The sequence below is a fragment of the Vigna angularis genome, chromosome 3, assembly GCF_016808095.1.
Source record: "Vigna angularis cultivar LongXiaoDou No.4 chromosome 3, ASM1680809v1, whole genome shotgun sequence".
Classification (NCBI taxonomy): Eukaryota; Viridiplantae; Streptophyta; class Magnoliopsida; order Fabales; family Fabaceae; genus Vigna; species Vigna angularis.
In genome coordinates, this window is record NC_068972.1 from 9,274,490 (window position 1) to 9,297,903 (window position 23,414).

A 23,414-nucleotide genomic window follows, 5' to 3' on the forward strand; every position below is an offset into this window, starting at 1 on the left:
TTCAGGGGGAGTGTTAGATATATCATTTTTATTTTATATTTATCTTTTATCTTTTGTTAGTTTGTTATTATTTCTTATTTGTATTTTGAGCTTAACTCATTTTTCTTCTATTATAGATAGAGTCTGTATATTCAACATAAGGAGAGATTAATGTGATACATAATTTTCACTATATTAACCAATAGTAATATAGAACTAAGATGAAAAGTATGAGTTTTACTTTTTTTTTCTCTATCAAAAACATTTGAAAACTAAATTAATTTCAAAAAATACCCTTGATAAATTTAATATATCAATTGATATAAAAGATAAAAACAAAGATAAAATAAAAAGTGATTGAATTATCCATTATACACCATACACTATATAATACATCATACAAGGTATAAACATTAATAATCCTAATGTCATTAAAAACAAATATATAAATAATTAAGTGAAAATAACATATAAGATCATGTTAAGCATATGAAAATGTTAAGTTTGATTTTAAAAATATTTATAATTAGGAATGACCGAAAAATGCGTATAAAATATATGTTTAATGATTAAAAAAAATAATTACCAATATACAAAACCAAAGAAAATAATATATTTTTATAACACAAAAATTAAAAAATCAAATAGTGAAAGAAAAATAAATAATTTATATACCATTTATTTAAAATGTTTTTATAGTTCATAAAATTCTTAAACACGAATGCTGAAGATGTAATTCGGTTAATTTAATGATAAAACAAAGGGACTTCCAATTGTTTTTGTCATTGTAATGGGTTTTCATTTTTTTTCAATTTCGAAATTTACCCGAAAAGGCTAAAGAAGTTATAATTGAAAAAATAGAAACTAAAAAATTATTTGCAACTTTATAAACTAAACAAATACTAATTAGTTTTTTTCTTTTTATATTTTATCTGTTTATTGGGAGAAAGAAAAAAGAATACCTTGCGGCGAGGGTGGAAGAGACAGAGATAGAGTAAACCAAACCAAACCAAACCAGAACAACACGAAAGGCAAAGTGAGTCGGAGAAATGGCATGTCGTTCTGTTATTTCATCTTCCCTTCACATGACAAACTCCATGGCCGTTAAGGGTGTCCTCTCCTTCGCACCTAACGCTCCTCTGTTTCATCATCTCCCCAAAGCCGTCACATTTGTTTCCCTTTCTTCTTCCACTAAACCCCCCACGAAGTCATTTCAAGGTTTTCTCATTTTTTCTGTTTTATTTTTACTTTTTTGGGTTTTTGTAATTCAGTTAGCTGTTCTATTTCATGTGCTCATATATGTGGAATTGTCACTTGCTGCTGTTGGGGTATTACTTTGAATGAACTTAATTTTGTTTGGTGTGCCCATGAATTGATGTTATCATTTTCGTTAGTCTAGCTAAGGAGTGTGGATATTGTTATATTTGGGGGGATTGGAGAAGGTAACGAGTTATTAGAAATTTATAATTGCTGACAATGCAAGTGGAGGAACGAGGAGAATGAATTTATTTTTGATGATTTTCAGATAATCTTTTTGAGTAGAATTCTCATTTATCTTTATTTTAAATAGATAGGTTCAGTGCCATTTTATGTGACTAGTTTAGAGTTCACCATAATTTGGGTTTAACCTTGTAGTGTATGATGATGATGCTTTTTAGCGGTACCATTATTATTTGCTAATACAAATTATAGTTTGCTTTAAACTTGAGATTGCATGATACGTTACTGCTTTCTCTAAGGTAAGATCCTCAAAAAATGATGCTTTTCTATGGCGAATTTTACTTTTGAGATACATATGGAGTGTTTGATGACAATTTTTTTGGTTTTATTATTTTTTTTATTTTCAGTGAGATCGGTTGTTGGTACTACAGAAGCTGCATCAGGGTTTGATGAAATGGTTTCTGGGACTAAGAGGAAGTATTACATGCTAGGTGGGAAAGGAGGGGTTGGGAAGACAAGCTGCGCTGCTTCACTTGCTGTTAAATTTGCCAATAATGGACACCCAACCCTTGTGGTTTCCACTGATCCAGCACATTCTTTGAGTGATTCTTTTGCTCAGGTTTATTATATTTTTAACCGTGTAGTTATGATGATACTCGTATGCTAGCTGCTTCAAGATCTGCTTGCCTTGCCTAATACAAGTTTTGCAAATTGTACACTAGGATTTGACAGGGGGGGCATTGGTGCCAGTGGAAGGACCTGACTATCCACTTTTTGCCCTTGAAGTAAGCTAACATTTTTGTAGAATGAATTAGCTAATATTTAGTATCCAGTTTACTTGATGGCATAATTGGTATTTTTGTGAGAATATGTGTATACCATTTAATAGATTACCACTCTCCACTTATTTAAGTTTGTAGGTCCTTACTTCCTTTACAGATAAACCCTGAGAAATCTAGGGAAGAGTTTCGAGATGCTGCTAAAAAAAATGGTGGAACTGGGGTCAAAGACTTCATGGATGGTATGGGTCTTGGAATGATTGCAGACCAGGTAAACATTTATTGATACGTTCTCAACATTTCTTATTATGTGTGTATTTTCAAAGTTACACTGAACTTTCACAGGGTGATGAATTTTCTTATAGCAATTTTTTTATCAGAAGTCTAAACTATAATTCCGTATACTATGAACCTGCCATGATATTAACACTAACGTGTGTCCTCTTAGAAAGTCCAATTAATCTTGAAGGAATGATTAAGTTAAATTTTAGGCACTAAAATATGAATGGAGAAAAGAACAATGTCATATACTGATAAAAGCCTTGATCAGGCTAGTAGGAATGAGTGGATTTTTTCGCTCAAACTTCAAAGAGCACAAGAATGGTTAAGGGAAAGAACCTTGCACCTGTGGAAGGTTTGGTTGGTTTCTTGGTGTGTTTGAATTAGGGTGGAGTCAGTCTTGGCTCTAAGAGGTGTACGAATGTGTTAAATTCAGTCAAGGTGTATGGAAGCTTGGTTCTTGATGGGTTCTTGGAAGAGTTTTAGAAGAAAGCTCTGGTTGTTGGTTGTAGAAGAGGTGATAGAGTTGACTTTGGTCTTGGTTGAAACTTGATGAAATTGGTCGAAACTAAAGAGGGTTAAGTCACAAATCTCTTATGGAAGTTGCTGGTATGAATGCGCAAATTATAAATGAGATTTGGGGTTCAAAACCAAAATGGCCATGAGCTACGTGGTTGGTTTTCTTGGAGGATTTGGCTTTGGTTTCTTGACTTGGTTGGAGGCATGTATAGTTTGGCCGAATAAGCTATGGGTTGGATGAAAGATTCTTAAGGGGTGTAGGTAGGGTTTTGGGCATAAAAAAGTGTTGCTCAATGGTGCTAAGCAACATTCTCAAGAAGAAAGAAGATAGATCAATAAATAATGCATAAAGAAGGGGCAAACTAGAAGAATAGGAATTACCTTTGGTTTCAAGAATTGCTTTAGAAAGTAAATATTAAGTCTAATTCAATTTTACAAAATTGACTTGTAAGTGAGGTTTGCACCCACTTATAAGATATAATTTTGTCATATTCATAGTCGACATGAGATCTCCAACACACCCACTCACATCTAGGACAAAATATCTTGAGCATGGGACTAGATATTTGTGAGTTTTTCGATAACAATCCAGCCTTGGGTTACACGATAGGCTCAATAGACCGCACTAAAATAGAATCGAATAACATATTAAATGGATTTTAAGCCTAACTCAATCTCTCAAAATTGACTTGTAAGTTGAGGTTTCTACCTACTTATATACTATAATTTGATTATATCTCTAGACAATGTGGTATCTTCAACAAATTGTTCTTTGAGAAAAAGCCATGCCCTACTCCCTTTGGAGATAAGCAAGGCAATGAGGTTCACCACTTGGATATTCTCATCAAAGATAAGAGTTCTTTAAGAAAGAAGAATCGCACTCTTCAAAAAAATTCTCAAATGATCAAAGGTGTTTATAAGTGTACATGATTTCTTTTCTCATACGAAGAGATTGACATGCAAGGGTGTGGCCGAAAACATCTTTTGTCAAGCCTTGCACCCAAACATAGCTATGCGAGAAGAGTATATACACACTAATCAAACTAAACAAGCATAATTAACCCCAAGTAGCTCTAAAGTATGTAGGCAAAGAGGGGTTGTTCCTATCTAAACTAATTTTTTGAATCCTTAAGTTTTGTTGGTTTGATCAAGCTCCTCCTCAAGCTATTTAGCCTTGCTTCTAGTCAGGACACCCCTAGAAGCTCTTGTTATGTCTTGGACTCTCTTCTCCCTTTTTTGGTTTTTAGTCATGCTTCTTGCTGTGATTCCTCCTTGTGTTGGTTCCTCTTAGTCCATGATCACATCACACACGGAGGGTTTATGATCTAATAGCATTTTGCATCTAAATCAATCTGAACACAAATGAAAGCTTCTGTTAGAATGAGTATTTAACAAACACTACTGCTTGATCGAAATAATGCATCATGCTCATGGAGTTCCACATCACCCATGTTTGATTTCTACGCAACAAAGTCAGTGGAAACTAACATGCAGTATTCTGTTAAAATAATTAAAAAATTATTTCCACTCAATTGCTTGCCTTTTGCTGTTTAATATTTATATATTTAGGTTAATGTAAGTTAACATTATTTATAACTATGTAATGCACAAAGATAATTGGTTCTACTTCAGAATAAGCTTGCTTCTCTAAGACAGGTTCTTATGTATTTTGGTTGCAATAGTTGGGAGAGCTAAAACTGGGAGAACTTCTGGATTCACCTCCTCCTGGACTGGATGAAGCTATTGCGATCTCCAAGGCATGCATTTTATGTGTTGTGTACATTTATTTCATTGCTAATTATTCACGTAATAATTCTTTTTTGGTTCTGCTAACGACTAAAAACCTTTTGTCAGGTTATGCAATTTCTTGAATCACAGGAATATAGCATGTTTACTCGAATAGTATTTGACACTGCACCTACGGTAAGCAAAAAGCTGATAGTTATGTATTTCTGATCACCTTTCTGTTTTTTAGCCTTACATTGTAGGATTTACCATGTTCCTGATCAGGGCCATACATTACGATTGTTGTCCTTGCCCGATTTCTTGGATGCATCTATTGGCAAGATACTAAAGGTAAGACTACTGAATTTAATCCTATGAAACTCCTCCCGAATAGAATTGAGTTGTTCACTTGTTTTAGAAGCTAATATTTACAGTAATGAACTTCATAACCCTATGCAATGCCTGAGAACTTGTTCCAACTTTGAAATAAAATGATTATATTCTTTAGGTATAATTATTTGATGCAAATTGCACTGCCACTCAACCAGTCTTGAGTAGTTTATCTGGGAAGATGTCTGGAACGCCTCTTTCCTATAATATTCTAAAATATTTAATTTTTGCATACTATACACACACACACACACATCTGTTTTATTATTTAAAGTAGAAAGGAGGGGTTTTATTTATTCACATTACCTTTTTCATTACCCTACCATATTACATTTATATAGCTGGTGAAAACATATTTGTTAAGGGGTTGGTATGAGTAGTGAGAGGAAGGAAAAAGGTAACTATTACATGTCCTTCAAAGATTACTAGTGCATCTAGATTTGTGGAGAAAGTGGAAAATGACACTTTTCTTACTTTCAACGCGATGGAAGTAACAACTATGTTTGTATTCCATGTGGTGCTCGGAAATATTGTTGAAATGACTACAATGAACAAATTTGGATAGTTCGGCACGTTCATCTATTTGAATTTGTATTCCCATTTTATTTCGTTTAAGAGACAAGAAAAATTAAGTGAGAACAAATATGATATAAATATATTGAATAATAAAAATTTAAATCAATATGTATTTATTTATTTATTTTTTCTTTGAGAAGCTTTGAATTATCATTGACAATATATATGTACGTATATCTCATTCACGCTTTTTATTTTTTTTTTCTTTGAGATAATTTGAATTATAATTGAAGTGACTAAACTGGATAAATGAGTTTTACCATGGTTAAAAAAATATACAAGATTGTTTCATCTTGCTTAATATTTACTCGTTTAAATCCCTACAGATAAACTTCCAACTAGATATTACTTCAAATTTTTATTTTATTATTATTATTATCATCATTATTTTCTAATTTTATTTTTGTTATTATGTTTTTTTGAGTGTATTAAAAATCACCATCATATTAAATTATGATTATCCTAAAATTTTTAGTTAATGATTATAAAATAATTAAATACGATAGACTAGAAGCACCCCACTAATCAATGATAATTATAAAATAAACAAATAATTAAGTATAAGAATGATAAATGTTCTCTTCCTTTTACTTAGTATTTGGCGAATAATAAAAAAATTGATACAGCCTTACTCAGTTTTATTGCTCACTATTATCGTATAAAGTTCTCTGCTGTTCTTGAAATTTCTCTTTTGCGTTTTTTTGCTTAATTGAAGGGAGGGACCAAGTCCATTTTACGCCAATTGCTCATGGTTGCTTTTGGTTAAAATTAAATTTTTATTTTTGACTTGGTTTTCATTCATACTTGATTTTTTTATCTCATTTGAAAGTCATAAGCTTTGAGAAGGATAAGTTCTGCAGTGCATGTTTGCTGGCTGATCTCTCTCTCTCTTTTCTTTTGTAACTTTATCTTTTGTTAATCAACTTTTATTATGATTCTTTTGTTCTTATATTTATTAAATAGTTTTTTTATGTTCTTTTACCTATATAATATATTTTAGGAATTTCAAAAATATCTATATTACCTAATAATGTGATGTGATTAAAACACTGTATGGGAAAATATTGTGCTACAAGTTTGAAATGTTGTCAGGTTTAGCTTGGAAATTGTTCCAATTCTACATTTCTCCATCTTCCTCGGTTTTTCCCCTTTCTCGTTCCCAATTTATGTCTATGCAAATGCATCCCTGTATTTGAAGTGTAAATCTCTGTATTCTTTTCATGAAAGATATAGTAATTGATACGCAATTATTCTTCTGCAGCTAAGAGAAAAGATAGCTTCTGCTACATCAGCAATTAAATCTGTGTTTGGGCAAGAAAATACCCGACAGAATGCTGTAAGATTTATTTATACCTGGGATTACTGTTGTGTTCAGTTTCATCTTAATATGCTCACATTTGTTATACTTAATTTTGCAGGCTGACAAATTGGAGAAACTTAGGGAGAGAATGTTAAAAGTGCGCGAGCTTTTTCGTGACACAGATTCGACTGAATTTGTCATTGTTACAATCCCCACGGTATGATTTATAATTTTTTTTTCCACAATTGACCAACATGTGAATAACTGGTGTGTATAACGATATAATGATGAATTGACATATACTGTAGAGGGACCAAGCCTACCAAAAATGTTAAAGGACGACAGCTTTGAGCTATATTTACTATCTGGTGTGGTGGAGGGCTAGGAATGGGCTAGAAGTGTTTGGTAGCTAGTATTAAAAGGGAATGCTATATTTTTGGGAATGCCATATTTGTCAAATTAGAAGGAACGGCCCTCTTCCGTTCCAGATTATTGTCTTTCTGTGAAATTATTTCCTGTGCACATTGATTATTGCCTTCCCTTCCACCGTCTGTGTGTCCACTAACATTTTCCTATTTAAAGAATTGAAATTTTGAAGTGGAAGGAAGACTGATGTGTTGGACAAAAGCTTTGGGGTTAATTCAAAAGAATAAGATCGAGGGGTATCAAAATTCTATTAGTAAAGGTCATAAATGTAATGATGATAAATTGTTGGGGTTTGGTTTACCTTTTGACTAGCAATAAAGAAGAAGAAGAAAGATAAGTTGAAAAATGGAAGAATGAGTTGGGTATCTATACTGGATATCTTGATCTTCAATTTCCTGTGTGAAAAGGAAGTGGATCTATCTAATCTTATTACAAGAACTACTTTCACTATAAGAATCAAATATTCAGTTATTAAATAAAAAATGAATCCACTATATCAGTTTGGCTTTTGTATTTTTTTTTTCTCTTCTTTTATGGATGTTCATGTGGTGGAAAATGATTGTTGAAGTTTTAGAATGCCAATCTAGTTGGGATGCTAAAGCTTCATAGTGATGTCTAACATGATTTTTTAAAAAATAATCAGTTTGCCTTTTGACAACAAAATATCGTTAATTAATTTGTGTAGCCACATTTACTTGGCAAAGGTTTTTGTGGATGTTGTAGTTTACTACCTGAATGTTAGATAGCTTTAATACACATTTCTTAATCGTTGATATTTGTGTCTTTACCCAAAGGTGATGGCAGTTAGCGAGTCATCTAGATTGAGTGCTTCCCTGAAGAAGGAAAATGTTCCTGTGAAGAGACTGGTTGTCAACCAAATTCTTCCACCATCTCCATCTGATTGCAAGTTTTGTGCTATGAAAAGAAAGGTACTTTTAGCCATTTTTTCTTTAGTTTTTGCATGGATTTCATCTGAGTGGTTAGCTACATTGTAATCTGTGTTACTTAAGGCGCTTGCTGTTATGTGGTGAGAGAAGTTAGACTAGATTCCTTAAAAACAGGGATCACCTGGGATAGTTCCATGGAAAAACGTGAGTATCATGGCTGAAACTTAAGGATCAAGGGAGAACATGTAGTAACCCCCTTGTAAGGATTCAGTTCCCTGAGAGGGAAGTGGGCAGAAAACAAAATGAGGTTATAATTACACGACATGCTGAAAGAACAAACTGCGAATACTAAATGCTCTAGGTTAGGTCCTATAAATCATCTTTTAGAGACTTCGACTAGAACATTTTCACATGCATTCTAGAGAAGGTAAAATTGTTCCTACACTATTAAAAGATTGTGGAGAGAAAAAAAAACAGAATGAGAAGATCTAGAAAGTGATGTTCCAGAAGGATAACGAGGGAAATTCTTTCATCCTGTAGCAAATAATGGAGATTATGAATGATTTGGGATAACAAAACTAAGAAGCTAAGTGGATGATGAAGCCTAACAAACTCAGGAAGAATAGTGGAGGTAGAATCAGGAATTGAAACAACGTACAGAAGACGCCCTGAAAGCACAAGAACTACTTAGACAGGAGAATTGGAAACTACAATAAGCTCTGAAGGCACAAATCAGTACTCTTTGAAGGATGGAGATTGAACCCTTAGAAGAATAGCGAGACTTTCAACCCTTCTTGGTGGAAGTCATGAATGAAACAATACGTGCTGCCAAAAGTCGTTCTACTCAGCAGTGCCCAAGATCCAAGTTGTCAATACCCAGGTGGGACAATGGGCAGAAAACAGAATAAAGTTATAAATACTCGATAGGCCAAGAGAACAAACAACGAATACTGAATTTTTTGACTGAGGTTCTACAAATCATCTTATTAGAGACTTTGGCTAGAACAAATTCATTGGACACAAATTTGCCACCATACTTGAGTATGAAACTAGACCTTAAAAGAGCAGGGGAGAAAAACTTGTGTCTTGAACTTGCTGTTTATTTTTATTTTGAGGGTGACAATTTTTTACCGTACCGTGAAAACTTTTCAGGATCAGATGCGTGCTCTTGAGTTAATTCAGAACGATCCAGAACTTTCCAGCTTATTGATGATCCAAGCACCACTCGTTGATGTTGAGATAAGAGGTGTTCCGGCTCTCAAATTTCTCGGTGACATTATTTGGAAATGACTTACACACAGTACTAGGTTAAGTATGAATACTCTTTTTATTACTATTTAAATTTTTAAGTCATTTTGCCTCAGCATTTTTAGAATCAAATCATATAATTTGTGATTATTCTTAACCGAAAATCATATGGTTTATAATTATGCTGAAATTTGAATTTCTTCTTTACTTTAACATTGCTAGGCTAAATTTAGGAATTTGCTGAAGCTGGCCGTTGAACTATAGACACGTTACATGACATCAAGGCCATTTATGTAACGAAAGCTGCAAATCAGAGGAGATTTTCTGGTCCTGGCACTTCTTATATAGGCTAGGCACTGGCTTCCAGTATTTACAAGCTACAGTTTCGAAACACGAAAGCTTATTGGTTTTTCACGTTATAAATCTTGTATCTGGACTAATTCTTTTTAGCTTGCCCTCATTTGGGCCTTTTTGTTGGCAGCAATAATGATTTTTATGTTTTGAATTGTTGACAGAACGATATTCTTGATATACTCACGAAATTATATATAAGAAAAGTTCAAATGATCTCATTATTTTTAAATATGGGTGTGTTTATGATTCGGACTGTAAAATTCAACAATTAAAAGCAACGAAAATTAACATTACTATAATACAAAAAACACAGCCAGAAGAGGTGGACGTGCAACTATGACATGACTAATCGATCACATCTAACATGCATAGTTAGGCCAAAAACCAATATCATGCCTAAAAAAATTACCGGACATTATTGAAATCATGAGAATCCTAACGTAATCTCTGTTAACTCCAATTTGTACAACTCAGATTTGTCAGAGGTAAAATTCGAGGCCTGAAGTTTGGTTGACCTTACTTCTTTCGGAAGGTTACCATGCAGAAAAATGCTATAGCTCGGCCAATTACACCCATAAGAATGAGGATGGATATGCACAAACTCCAATCATGAAGATTGTAGCCACTTTTCAAAAGTGAACCACAACGAGTTATGAGCCACACCCCCTGATACCTGTATAATGAAATTAACTGTATATTCAGTACGCGGATTCAAGTGCAAAAAATTTAGAGGATTCATCATTTGCATTAAGGATTGGACTGTGGACCAAATAAATATGCTACCAAATGGCTTCCTACGCTAAAAGCTATAGCTGTGAAGGACAAATAGTATTGAAATAGATGCTTCTGAATAACAAAATTATCAACGCTCCAAAAGAGTGAAAACCTTGTATCAAAGACATCACTCGGGTGGGAAGAGGATCATGTATGAGTTTTAAACATGTACTAGGATAAGAAACTCAGATGGTTCAAGGTAGCTTAATTCTAATCAAGACCAACGCAGATCTCAAATAATCACGAAGCTAAAAGCCAGACTCCTAAATGCAGAAGGAACTTAAATAAATAGTCTGATAATCAGTGATTAAAAGGTTGTGCGCACTTGGAATCTAAAATGCATAACTTGCTATATGCATAACTTAGCACACATACCGTGTCCAAGTGCACACATATCTTGCTATATGCATTTACAAAACGATCTCCAATAAAGCCAAACATATCAAAGTAGTTTTTTCCTTCAAGAGGTTTAATAATTTAATATATCAATAGTATCCTGGACTGTTTACCTTTCAGCATTTGAAACAACTAATGCTTGTAAAGCCCACTTAGAGTAGCATAAATTAGCTATATCCTTCAAAATTTTAGTATCTTTTCGTTGTGTTGCAACGAGAGTTAAAACAACGGGAAGAAGTACTGACCACTGCAAAAGACAAATGTTTTAGAGAAATGGAAACATAATGACGAGTAATATTTAATTGGGATTAGTAAAAGTTTTATGGTCAGCTCTAATACTTACTAACTGGGCAGCACCAGGTTCAAAAAATATGGACAGTGCATATGCTATACCAGTAACACAGTACACAAGACAAAGCAGCACAATATAATTATCTGCAAAAGTTGATCTCGGATTGGTGAAGAAATAGAACATAGAAAGGTACACCACAGGTTTAATCACTGTGTTAAAATGATCTAGGGTGTCTTTAGAGAGAAAATAAGCCAAACTGCTCATGCCAGAATCACTCTCCCTCCAGTAGTGTAATTTTTCCGAGGAAAATGATCTCAAGGCCGCTATTTTGCACAGAAGAGCTGAAATTTACAACAATGGATAAGGATAAAGATGCTCACGTGAATGCTAGGGAGATTATTTGCAATGATATTTATATGACTTACATACAGCAATCACCGTATAGGTGTAACCAGCTGCACCAAACGTTTGCTCACTGCCTTTTGTAAGTGATCCTAAGCAGGCTCCAGCAAGTAACAAAATAAGATAATCTATGGCTTGCATCCTAGCTTCTCGTAAACGCTGCTTCCCAACCCTGAAATAACATTAGCATGGAGAAAGTACCATAAACTAACAAAAAAATGCGGATGACAAATTATTAGAAGTTTATTAGCTGCAGTCAGTCCTGTAAAAAATAATAGCACCAAATGAAATAATTGTAGAGAAATAATTAAACAAATCAGTAAATATTAAGTGCGACGAATACCATAGATAAGTTCCACTTTGGTTTCCCTTTATTGTTATATAGTAGCATACAAGGATAGGAAGAAGTAGTAAGGGAATTGACCATCATATGATCATACAAAAAGGTTTTATTTCTATTTTTCCTTCTCCGTGCGTCCCTTATAAAACAGAACCTTGGACCATGATAAAGTCAGAAAGAAATGTAACCATTGAATCTCCAGCGTTGACAAAATCCAGTTCATGGCACACTTTCAAAACACTTACACTTAAACTAGTAATCCTCAAGGTAAAAATTATCTGATTTAAGGAAAAAATATGACTTCCAAGTTGGTAACACATTAAGTCATTAGATGACTTACCGTATAAGAAAATACTTATATTGCTTGAAAACGCCAGGAGTTTTCCGGTCAGATAAATCCTTGGATTTAAAAAAATTGTGTCTTATCTTCTCCCCCCTCAGTTCCACATTGTTTCTCATGTCTTGCCATAATTCTCCAGCAAAGGTTTTGTCTGCATGACCGGATCCATGGGGATCAATTTCATTAGCTGAATTTACACTGTGTGACATATCATATTGAACCGCATTCTGCCTCATGTCAAGAGGTATTGGATATCCGTTATGAAGCATCCATCTAACTGGCAGGTCCTTGTAACTAAGTCCTGAGCTTCCACCAGGTGTTGTCAGGCCCTCCAAAATGTCAATGAAGTAATCTGGAGGATTAATCCGCTCTGGAATGTTGATCCCCAGGCCCAAAAAGTATTCTTCAACTTTCTTTGCAGATCCGTGATAGACAGTAAGACCACCTTTTCCCAGAAGTATCAGGTCATCAAACATCTTGTACAAAGCATAGCTGAAACAGAAGGTTACAGCCGTTAAAAATGAAAGCGACACTAGTGTTATTCAAGTTATGATAATAAATCTGTCTCAATTCAAAGAAAAAATGTACATAAGACGTTACAATATAAAACATCCAAGCTTTTCTACAGAAGTAGTCATAAAATATGCACATCACAATAAATGAGATAAAATTCTTGTACAGTAAATGGTACTGGCAGCTGAAAAAGAAAGAGCACCGATGCAAGCAATATCCCAATAACGCAGATATAGGGTTAAAAATTTACCTGGGTTGGTGAACCACCATGCAAATGTTCACTCCCTCAAGAGCTTCGCGTCTTAGTGCTCTTAGAAGCAGCTGAGAAGATGCACTGTCTAAGCCAGATGTGGGTTCATCCAAGATCAATAGTGAAGGTTCCATAACCATTTCCAATCCAACGTTTACACGCTTCCTTTGGCCTCCAGAGATCCCTCGCTTTTCCACAGTTCCAACCAAGGAATTACGCACTGATTGAAGCCCCAAGAATTCAATAACTCTTTCGACAACCAGAACTTTTTCTGGTTTTGACAAGTCAACAGATAGCCTTTCACAAAAGTTCAATTAAATTAGGCATAAGTATAAGAAGACAAGCAAGGCTAAGACGAGAGAAATCTGATATCATTTTTAGAATATACAGCTATTATAATGTCAAACAATGTAATGTACCTGCACTGTGCACTGAACCAGAGATTCTCTTCCACTGTTAGGTTTCCATGAACTATATCATCTTGTGGCACAAAGCCAGTAATTTTCTTAAAGGAATGGATTGATTCATTCCTTCCATTTATAAGAATTGAACCAGTGACCGAGCATCCTAATGCCTTTCCAGCTAGAGCTGAAAGAAATGTTGTCTTGCCGGCCCCTGATGGACCCATGACAGCTGTGATGCGGCCAGGTTTAATTTTCCCGGTAACATATCTCAATATATGCTTGTTTTGAGCTTTCAATGTAAGAGTCAGATCCTTGAAAGAAATTTCAATTAAAGGCCTTTTCCTTCTTTCAGTGTTTGTCGCCATTTTAATTACCCCCGAGAAGGTAAGCTTCTTGTTTTCTTTTTGCTGAGCTTTCTCTTTTTCAAGCTGAGAATATGCATACTTAAAAATTTGGCTATGAGTATGTGGTTGTTTTCCCTTTGACACATTTGCTGTGACACTTTTACCTCTAGTTTCTATTTCTGTATCAGGATCATTTTCAATATCATCAATATCAGGATCATTTTCAATTTCGTGTATCATCTGCATCAGACCACTGGGTTCTTTTCCCTTTTTATTTGTTGCCACAGATGAACTTGCAACCATGCTTGAAGTTTTAGGTCGTGGATGTGATAACAATTCAACGTCTGCTTCAGAATTTGCTTGTTTCAGAATTTTAAATTTTTCCAGATTTGCTGCATCCTTCTTGAAGGTGCGAGATAGTTGAGCTTGCAGCCCCACTGCACCCTTCTTAGTTGCATCTTTTGCAAATTGCCATCTTTGGCGCGCATTTGCAGTCTTCCTTGCACTTCTAGCTGCTGCTTCTCTAGATTTGGCTACTCTTCTTTCCCTAGTAGTGAGAACTTGGTCAGAACAATTGTAAATAATGAGTAGCAAAGTACTCAAAGCAGCCTGCATAAGCAGTTAAAGAGTGTTAACTTCCACATGGTCTCTGTGTGTGCACATGTTTGTCTATTTAAGTTTCTCAACATGACATTGTTCTAAGAAATTGACCATGATTCATAAATCATATTTTCACCATGAAAAACAGAAACCATAAAATAAGTGAATATATATCCCAATACATACTTTAGTCACAAATGTTGGTACTTTCACCTTTGATAATCAATTAAAAGGATAACCCAATGAACTAAATACGACTTCGGCTATTCAGTGATGTATATCAAAGGAAAGGAAGAAATCTATGGAGAGAGACTGAATGATGGATACAAAGAGAACAGGTAAAAAGTAGACTAATGACTGGGGAAATTGAAGTCAAGGAAAATTTTCAGTTCTCAATTCAAATGTTTAGTTCTCTACAAATCAAAGTACTAAGCCATCCTCCAGTTAAATTTGGAAAAAAAAATTCTAAATTGCTTAAAGTGCTAATAACTCCCAATTTATTAAAGTACACTAATATTAAAACTAAAATTACAAAATTCCCATAACAATTAAATTCCAACCAATTCAACTATATATCATTGTTTTAATTCCATATGTTCAGAAATAACTTACAATGAGCATAATTCCATATGCACGCATATTTTGGGTTGCTGTGTTTGAATTACATGAACTCAACTTGAAGCATCCTACAAGATAATCAGTAAATGGTCATATGTACTCTGCATATATACAGTCAAAAATTGATCAGTAAAAATGAAACTTGAATAATGCTGCAAGAATTCACAATTCACAATATCTTACTTTTCTCGGATGTGGAACCCATCCTGCAGTAATGTCTGAAATTTCAAGGGAAAATGTTAACGAACTTCCCAACAACGAAACAGTCTAACAAGTATACTAAAAATTAACTAAATTGGTCATGTCTTGGCAAGATAAGCAAAAGCTTAATGTATTCCATTGCAGCAGTGCGAGATCACTATTAAAAAGCTTTAACCACTTCATTTTACTTTTGGAATAGTTATAAATCCTCTTAATAATATTTCCAATTATCAAATGAAAACAGCATTGAATGTTTTCCTTGCTGAGATGTAACATGCATCTTTTTTCGTTTAATACATTATTTATTAAATATGAGAAGAATGTTTCGAGAGGATATATCAAAACTGTTACTTCTAAAACCCAAATTTGATAGCGTATAGTAATAAAGTTTTGGAGCAAAATAATACCCACTACTGCAAGAAATTCTTTTTGTGGTGGTTGGACAATACGATCCAGCTGAGCAAAATATGTCACTACTGCTACTAACGTCAGCCCAAACATTTGCTCCACCACAGGTATGATTTGGCTGCATTGGAGGCAGCTGATAAAGATATCTGTAGAAATATATTTGTTAATTAATTTCATAACAGCGGGAAAGCAGCAAATCAAGGAAAAATATCAAATCTTTGATCCAGAATTAGAACTCACGGTTCACATACGCCAGTTGTTTTATTGAGTTTAGCAAGAGGACAATATGAACCTAGAGGGCATGCTTCAAGAACAATGTTGTAAATGCCAAAAAAGACAGAATGGAAGCATCAGAGACAGATTTTAAGATATATGCATCGACAATAGCTAGTTTTATTATAATTGATATCAATATGCTATAATAATATTGGCTTTTCATTGCAGAAATTACGAATGAATCACACTCACCAGTACAAGATACATTTCCAAAGATATGAATTACTCTGCACAAATGTAAATCTTGAATATCTATTTAAAATTCTTTGTTGAATCTTTAAAGTTAAAAAGTTCCAAACAGTGTGAAGAAGCTTGAAAGTTGAATTAAAAGTTGCTAAAGAAGCTATTTGCAGTCATCTTGGTAAAAATATAATTTAAAGATTTTAAGTCAGTGTACTTACGTATCATGCATGTGATACCATGAGGACAAAAGAAGCCTTCACAACATGGTTGACAGTTTGAAGTTCTTGCAGGTATCTCCTTGGAATTTTTAAGATCAACCTTCTGGCTTGAGAGATCACTACAGGCCCATCCTGGCTCACAACCAGAGACCCACGAGGTTAAATTGCAGTTCTTGTTAGGCTTTAAATAATTGGCACTTAAGGATTTCGCCAATAAACTATCCAATAAAAACTTCACTTCTGCTGCTGTACACAAACGTTTTGCAATATCTCCTGTTACATCATCAGAGTCCAAAACATAAGAGTAGTCTTATGAGACAAATAGAGTTGTAATTAGAGAAAATATCTATAGAATCTTCATAATTAAAGAAAACATGTGTATGATTTTCTAGATTATTTTGTTTCCTTATTTCTCTTTCTAGAAGATTAGATTTCTATAGAGGTAAGAAGAATGTAATTACCATGAATAAAAATAATAAAATCATTCTCTTTTTCAATTAATAGATTTCTTGTATTCAAAGAAAATTAAAATGATGTTCCTTCCCTCATCCAGTCACCTCAGTCGTAGCAAGAAACACTTTCTTTTTTTCCCCCAGTCCCCACTTTTACTTTTACAGGATGAAAGGAAAACAGTGGGTCAATTTGTAGAATACAAACAACACACAATTATAAAAGATGGCTAGTAGAAAAAAAAATGAGGGACCTTCTGTTAACAGTGAACAACATAGTCAAAGCATAATTCATGAACTCCATGTTTGTCTATAAAGAATTCAAAGAAGAGAAATTGTGACTGTAAAATGTATTGTAATGTTGATGGTGATTATAGACTTACAACACTCAAGTATATATACAACCTGATAGCTTGATTTGTAAGCTAGTCAGTTAAGATTTGTTCTATAATAAGACTCCAACTGTCCCAATAAAAGAACAGCTGGCTGACTCAGTTTTAACATACTATTTAATAAAGTGAATCTGATACCCAAAAAACTTAACATTAAGTATACAATCAATCTTGTACTAACTATTTATCCCTCTCAAAATTACATCCATGAGTTATAACCCATATATATCTATAATTTTCATCCTCACAAACCAATAAACAGTTTTACAAATTTCTGTTTCCTTGGATTCATGAACTTGCTAAATCATGAACAAGTTGATTGGCTGCTGAGAAACAGAATAAGGTAACTGTAAGAATTGATAGAGAGAAAAAAAAAAGGTATGTTTCTAACCTCTAGTCTTCTTAATGCAAGATGCCAAGAAGTCCAAATCTGTTGAAAAATTAAATGCTTGATTCCAATCAGCATCCCTGAAAAAATAAAATCCCGTCTCACAATCAAATTTAAATGTACCTTAGACGATTCAACTTCTTTTCTTTGAAATTTTACATGGAACTAAATCTGGGAGCTACAGCCCATAGACATTCACTATTGATGCCGCCAACTAAATTCCTCTCTCTCTCTTTACCAAGAAAAAAAATGTAAGGAATTAAAGAGAATAACTTCTCATGATTAGTTTCAACATCTTCAACATCAACTGTATTTCTCACTAACATGCCCATCACATCAAATAAACACAATGAAACGATTGCTCTAGCAAACCAACTCATTCTATACAAAAAAAAACACTGATTCAAACCATCACAACAATGCCAGCAATCACTATGCAAACAGAGACTGATCTATCCGTTCATCTGGTAATAAAACTGTGTATTGTCTATTCATCCCACGCCAGCACACCATGTTGCAAAAGTAATCACATAGATGGGAAAAAATGCTATAGTATAATAAAAAATTATTAAAAGCGAGAAACTCACGGATCTTTGACACAGAAAGTGGACTCCCTGCTAATTTCCTGGCTGATGATTGATGTCAAATTGGAGATTTGACTGTACACAAGCTGAGTGACGAGGGGAAGAACGGCAGGGCTATCAATTTGGTCATAGTCATTCATTTGTTGGCACTGCAACTGCGTCATCCAGAGGAACAAGCTGAAAAGCACAATGGACACCCACAAATGCTTTGAATTGGTGCTCCACCTACACATTTTGGAGTGACCACAAAGGTTGAAAATGAATAGAACAGATGCTTTTGGCACTCTACAGCAAAAGGGTTTTGAGCTTCTACTTCAAGGAATGCCATGCCATGATGGGAACATAGCAATCGAAAAGAGAGATTTAGAAAGAAGTGATGTTGTAATGGTGGGTCCCGCCAAAGGGACAGTCGTGACACCACGTTCGAACGAGGACATGTATAAATCTTTTTAATACATTAAGAAGACAAGTATTATAGTGTACAAAAAAGAAAGACATTCCGCTAATTTAGCCTCCAGTTTTGGTTAAAATGTCAGATTTTCAAACCAGAAGGAATCTACTCTTAAGGAATCTCAATGTCTACTTATAAGCGAACCAGTAAGACTAAACATGTTTAAAATCAAATAAGTTAATTATATAAAGAAAACCATAGGAAAGTCATATTTACAGAGCTTATATTAAAATAATATTATTTTTATTAATGCACACTAAAGATACTCTTGTTTCACTTGATTGAAATTTAGCCACCTCATCATTCTTAAACAGCACATATCATAATTTTACAAACTTTCCTTCAAAAATAATTTATTATGAATGTCTCCCATTAGTACTAAATGAATTTTAACACATTTTATGGCTTTTCTTTATCCCCAGGAAAACTTTTGTTATCCCCAATAATTTACATTCTACAGCTATCATTTTATGCCATGGCGCTGGATTGATTTTAACATACATGATTATACTGCAAAGTTTTGGAAATTAAGTGAAACGAAATACCTTATCATACAAATTATCTCGTGTGTGTGTGTGTGTGTATATATATATATATATATATATATATATATATATATATATATATATATATATATATATATAAGTTGAAATCATACTTTGATTATTAATTTGGTTGGAAAGGTACAAGATTGTTCTATTAAAAAAAACTCAATTGAGTGAAAATTTTAAATAGAGATTAAATGCCAAGTTGAATAGATACCATCACATAACACATGACAACAATAAAATCTTAAAAATATTAGAACTAACACGTAGCATAAACAAAGTCAACAATTAATGTAAATATAACAAAAATGACCTAATTTAGTCATTTTATCAAAAAAAATATATGACTTAGTTGAAAAAAATAAAAAGGATAATTAAAACGAATATTATGACCAAATAAAAATTTTAACCCAAAAATAAAGAGAAAGTGGAAAGATAGAGATCACCCTCCCTTCATTTTCTTCTTCTGCATTCACATTACATTCTTCCTTCTTATCTTTCTCAAATTTCATCTTTTACGAAAATTGGTCATACCATTAAACAATAAAGTGTTAAGGAGCATTTTAAATTGATTAAATTTTAAATTAGAGTAAGTTTTATTTAATCTATAAAATCATTGTTCTTTAGTTTTCATATTGTATTAGTCATTAGAAAAGTGATTTTTTAAGCTTATTCTACCATATACTGATTTTTTTGTTTTGCTTGACACTTTATACAAAGTCTTTAATTGGGAGTAACTCAAGTAATTGAAATGTGGAGCTTTAACTTTGGAAAACTACTTTTAAGGTAAGAAAAACTAGAAAAACTGATAGTGTTGGGTGCCACCTAGAACCTCATTATAAGGAGTTGTCTATTTTATCTTCCTTGGACGAGGTGTATGGCTCATTGGGAGAGCTCAACTCCAGGAGTTTCTTACCAGGTGAGCACATAAGCTAGTTGAGTGAGCAAAATCTCTGGCTAAGTCAAACCATATATTTCAAGAACTTTAAAAATGTGTTTTATTTATATTTTTGAAGATATAAATATATTTGAATGAATGTTTGATAAAAAATCTTGTTATAAATACTTTTAAAGGCTAAATGACTATATCATTACTTTTCACTATTTTGAATATATTTGATTGAAATATTATAATTGAATGTTATATTAATATAATGGAAAATAAATGATGAATTATTAACAATTAAATTGAAATTAAAAATATACCATTGATGTTATGTTATGAGTTTGGATTGAGATAAGATAAAATACATGATAAATAGTGCTGTCAAAATGAGTTGTAATTCGCGAGTTAACCCAGCCTACCATGGGTTTGAAAAAAATGTAATCTTTTTATGGGGGCTAGTTTTCAACTCGGTTTACTTAGAATCTGCCTCATCAACCCACCTAATTTAATTAAATTATTTATTATTTTGTGTTTCAATATCATTAGTTAACATTTATTTATTATATTGTAAATAGTGATAAAGAAGAAGATGTTTCAAGAGAGAAAAATATTATAGATTTATCTATTCAAGACTCTAATATTATAAATGGATAAGTGATATAAAAATTATCAATATTAAAAACTTATTTGTTCGCCTTTTGTACATGTTTTTGGATTACACTTGGATTGTATGATACTTTTTTTATTTTATTTTGAATTGTATTTGGAGTTTAACATCATTTTAGAGTGAAATTTATTTAAATTTGAATTAAAAAAATTGTAATTTTTTTATTTTAAGAAAAACTTATAATTAAATGAGTAAAGTCAACCCATTAGACCCACCAATCCGTGGTGTGTTTGGTCGGGTTTAAATTTTTTCAGCTCGCTAATAAGTGAGCTGTGTTGAATTGACTTATTAAGTGACCAACCCGTGGTGGACCGAACCGAGTCGAGCCGGGTTACCCATTTTGATAGGTGTGGATGTTGTAAATATTTTTACTCATAAATCATCATATGAAGTGACTAGTATATTGATGTGATTTTAAGTGGTATATTTAATTTATATTTTTTAGACTTATTTCCAGTATATTATTTTTAAAATATTTTAATAATTTTTAAAAAGTTTTAAAAATATTTAAATAATATTTTAATTTTATGATTTAATATTTTATTCAAAATTTAGAATATTAAATTTTGTTATATAGATAATTCCGTTTAAAATATTGTAAGGTCTTGGAAAACTGTATGGGCTAGGGGGCCCTATTTTTCTGAGGCAGCCAGGCCCAAAGGGCCAAAGGCACCATGACCTTGGAAGGGGTTCCTTCATTTTCCCAACTCTGAACTAATTTTCAGTTTTCCTTTCTCTCTCTAAACTCAGTTTTTCTCCTTCCTTTTTCTGCCTTCTCTTTACCCTTACACTCATTTGAACCGTTGCATTTCCCATTAGGTGGTGTTCTTTCGCTCACGGAGTTGAGAGCTTCCCTTCTATCCGATTAGATTTTCATTTGGACGGGTAGGTCAAATTCTCCACTCTTCTTGACCTTAGGGCATGCAACTTTACAGGTTGCGTGGAGCTCATTTTGATTCTCTGTCTATTCTAGCTCTAAGAGTTGTTTTCATCACCATTTAGGTGGTTGTAGGACACTGTTTGGGTTCTCTCTGTGAAGGCGCTATTAGGGCACTCTAGTTGGTTGTACTGCTCAACTTCAAGGTAAGGGGAGTTAGACATTTCTTTTCTGATTTTATTGTATGAGGTGTGTGTGTTGAAATCTGAACTGTTGTGCTGTTTAAGTTGAGTTTCTAAGTTTGAATGTATGGAATGATATGTGCTGACATGTTCTTATGTGAAGCTGCAAATTTATATTATATGACACTGCCTTGTATGTGAATGTTGTATGAACCATGAATTGATGTTGTGACTGATTTTAAGGATTTAACATATGGTGGTGATTAAATATGGTAGAGAGTGTTAATACTGTTATGATGGTCATTTTGGAAGGGACTAAGTAAACTGAGGTAGAAATTCTAGTCACTATGATTGAGAGCGTGATTGAAGTACTGAGATAGTATAGAGAGGTAAATTGGGACAGGTTGAGAGTACTGTGTTGGTAGGATAGAAGAATCTTAAAAACCTGAGTTGGCACATCCCTGATCATAGAGCAGCCCTGGCCTGGTCCAGTCAGTTGTGACTAGTCATATGTGCTGGCATCGAAGGTGAGACTGATGCGTTCAGACATCTGATTCTTCTCCGATGACCAATTGGGTTAGGAAGATGTGGTTGAGGTGGAAAATCCTGTGTTAGTCTTGTTAGAGGAGTAAAAGGTTGAGAGAGTATTGTTTTTGGTCCTTTGAGAGGAACTGAGGTAGGGAGTTTGAGCATAGGTGGTCTTAAGTGCAATTGGACAGTGAGGCTAGCTTGTATGAGTCAATTAGAACATGTTAGGATCATAAAAATGAGTAAAGTCATGTTCAAAATGTTAGAATCAAAATTGGGTCCCTGGATTAATGAACTGAGAAATTTAAGTTGAAAACTTGATAGTAATCACTTTAGAATCATGCTAAGAACGTTTATAATCATCTAGAAAAGTTTAATTAGGTGTGACACAAGAATTAGGAGGGTTAGAAGTTGGGGAAAATAACTAAAATTGGTAAAGGATGTGTGAGTTGCATAATTATGCAGAATCTGCGTCATGCAGATTATGCAGACTCGCTATGCGAGCTGTCTCGGATAACGAGTCCCTGTAGAGGGTGCTCTCTGCTTTGGTAATTCGTTGTGCGAGCTGGTGCGCTATGCGAATTACCAGAGGGTGATGCTCACTGTTTATGGACTCGTCATGGCGAATCCTGTCACTATGCGACTGGTGGTGGTCTGGGATCACTGCCCATTTAATTCGAAGGGCAAGTGGGGCGCATAACGAGAACTTTGGGGAGGTTGGTCTCTGTCTGGATTCCCGCATAGCGGCCTGGGTGCGCTATGCGAGAGGGTTGAAGTCTGATGCATGTTGCGACTTAATTCACTATGCGAACTAAGGTGCACTGTGCAAGATCCTTCTGTCTCGCCTTGCGAATAGGATGCGTTGTGCGACTCCTGTTGGGTCAAGTCTCTTCTTTTGATATCTTTGATTGGATCAATTGCTTGGAATGCATAGTATGATGTGATTTATGTGGGAAGTATGTGAATGTATGGGATATGTTGGATTCACTGTGATAATATGA

At 33.8% G+C, this 23,414-nt stretch overlaps 2 protein-coding genes across 6 annotated transcripts; one reads left to right on the top strand and one right to left on the bottom strand.

Moving 5' to 3' along the window:
- Positions 1 to 914: 914 nt before the first annotated feature.
- LOC108325992 (ATPase GET3B) lies at positions 915 to 10,131 on the top strand. Of its 2 annotated transcripts, none has more exons than XM_017559184.2 (12): positions 915 to 1,197; positions 1,827 to 2,038; positions 2,142 to 2,204; positions 2,359 to 2,469; positions 4,679 to 4,753; positions 4,851 to 4,919; positions 5,007 to 5,072; positions 6,949 to 7,023; positions 7,106 to 7,204; positions 8,208 to 8,342; positions 9,453 to 9,612; positions 9,771 to 10,131. In XM_017559184.2, exons 1-11 carry the CDS (start codon positions 1,029 to 1,031, stop codon positions 9,588 to 9,590), a joined length of 1,212 nt encoding a protein of 403 aa, XP_017414673.1. In that variant the 5' UTR covers positions 915 to 1,028; the 3' UTR covers positions 9,591 to 9,612; positions 9,771 to 10,131. The 2 variants fall into 2 exon arrangements, with proteins under 2 accessions (XP_017414673.1, XP_017414674.1); XM_017559185.2 differs by having other exon boundaries at positions 9,453 to 9,607.
- A 108-nt stretch (positions 10,132 to 10,239) lies between these two features.
- LOC108325991 (ABC transporter G family member 28) lies at positions 10,240 to 18,680 on the bottom strand. 4 transcript variants are annotated; one of them, XM_017559178.2, is made up of 14 exons: positions 18,278 to 18,677; positions 17,694 to 17,770; positions 16,462 to 16,734; positions 16,025 to 16,088; positions 15,784 to 15,930; positions 15,359 to 15,393; positions 15,170 to 15,243; positions 13,629 to 14,566; positions 13,210 to 13,506; positions 12,447 to 12,938; positions 11,790 to 11,938; positions 11,416 to 11,705; positions 11,186 to 11,319; positions 10,240 to 10,575 (listed from the first exon to the last, which is right to left on the bottom strand). In XM_017559178.2, the coding sequence occupies exons 1-14, from the start codon at positions 18,505 to 18,507 to the stop codon at positions 10,419 to 10,421; spliced, it is 3,357 nt and encodes a 1,118-aa protein (XP_017414667.2). In that variant the 5' UTR covers positions 18,508 to 18,677; the 3' UTR covers positions 10,240 to 10,418. The 4 variants fall into 4 exon arrangements, with proteins under 4 accessions (XP_017414667.2, XP_017414669.2, XP_017414672.2 ...); XM_017559180.2 differs by lacking the exon at positions 18,278 to 18,677 and adding an exon at positions 17,850 to 18,122; XM_017559181.2 differs by lacking the exons at positions 10,240 to 10,575; positions 11,186 to 11,319 and having other exon boundaries at positions 11,481 to 11,705; positions 11,794 to 11,938; positions 18,278 to 18,680.
- Between the last annotated feature and the right edge of the window lie 4,734 nt (positions 18,681 to 23,414).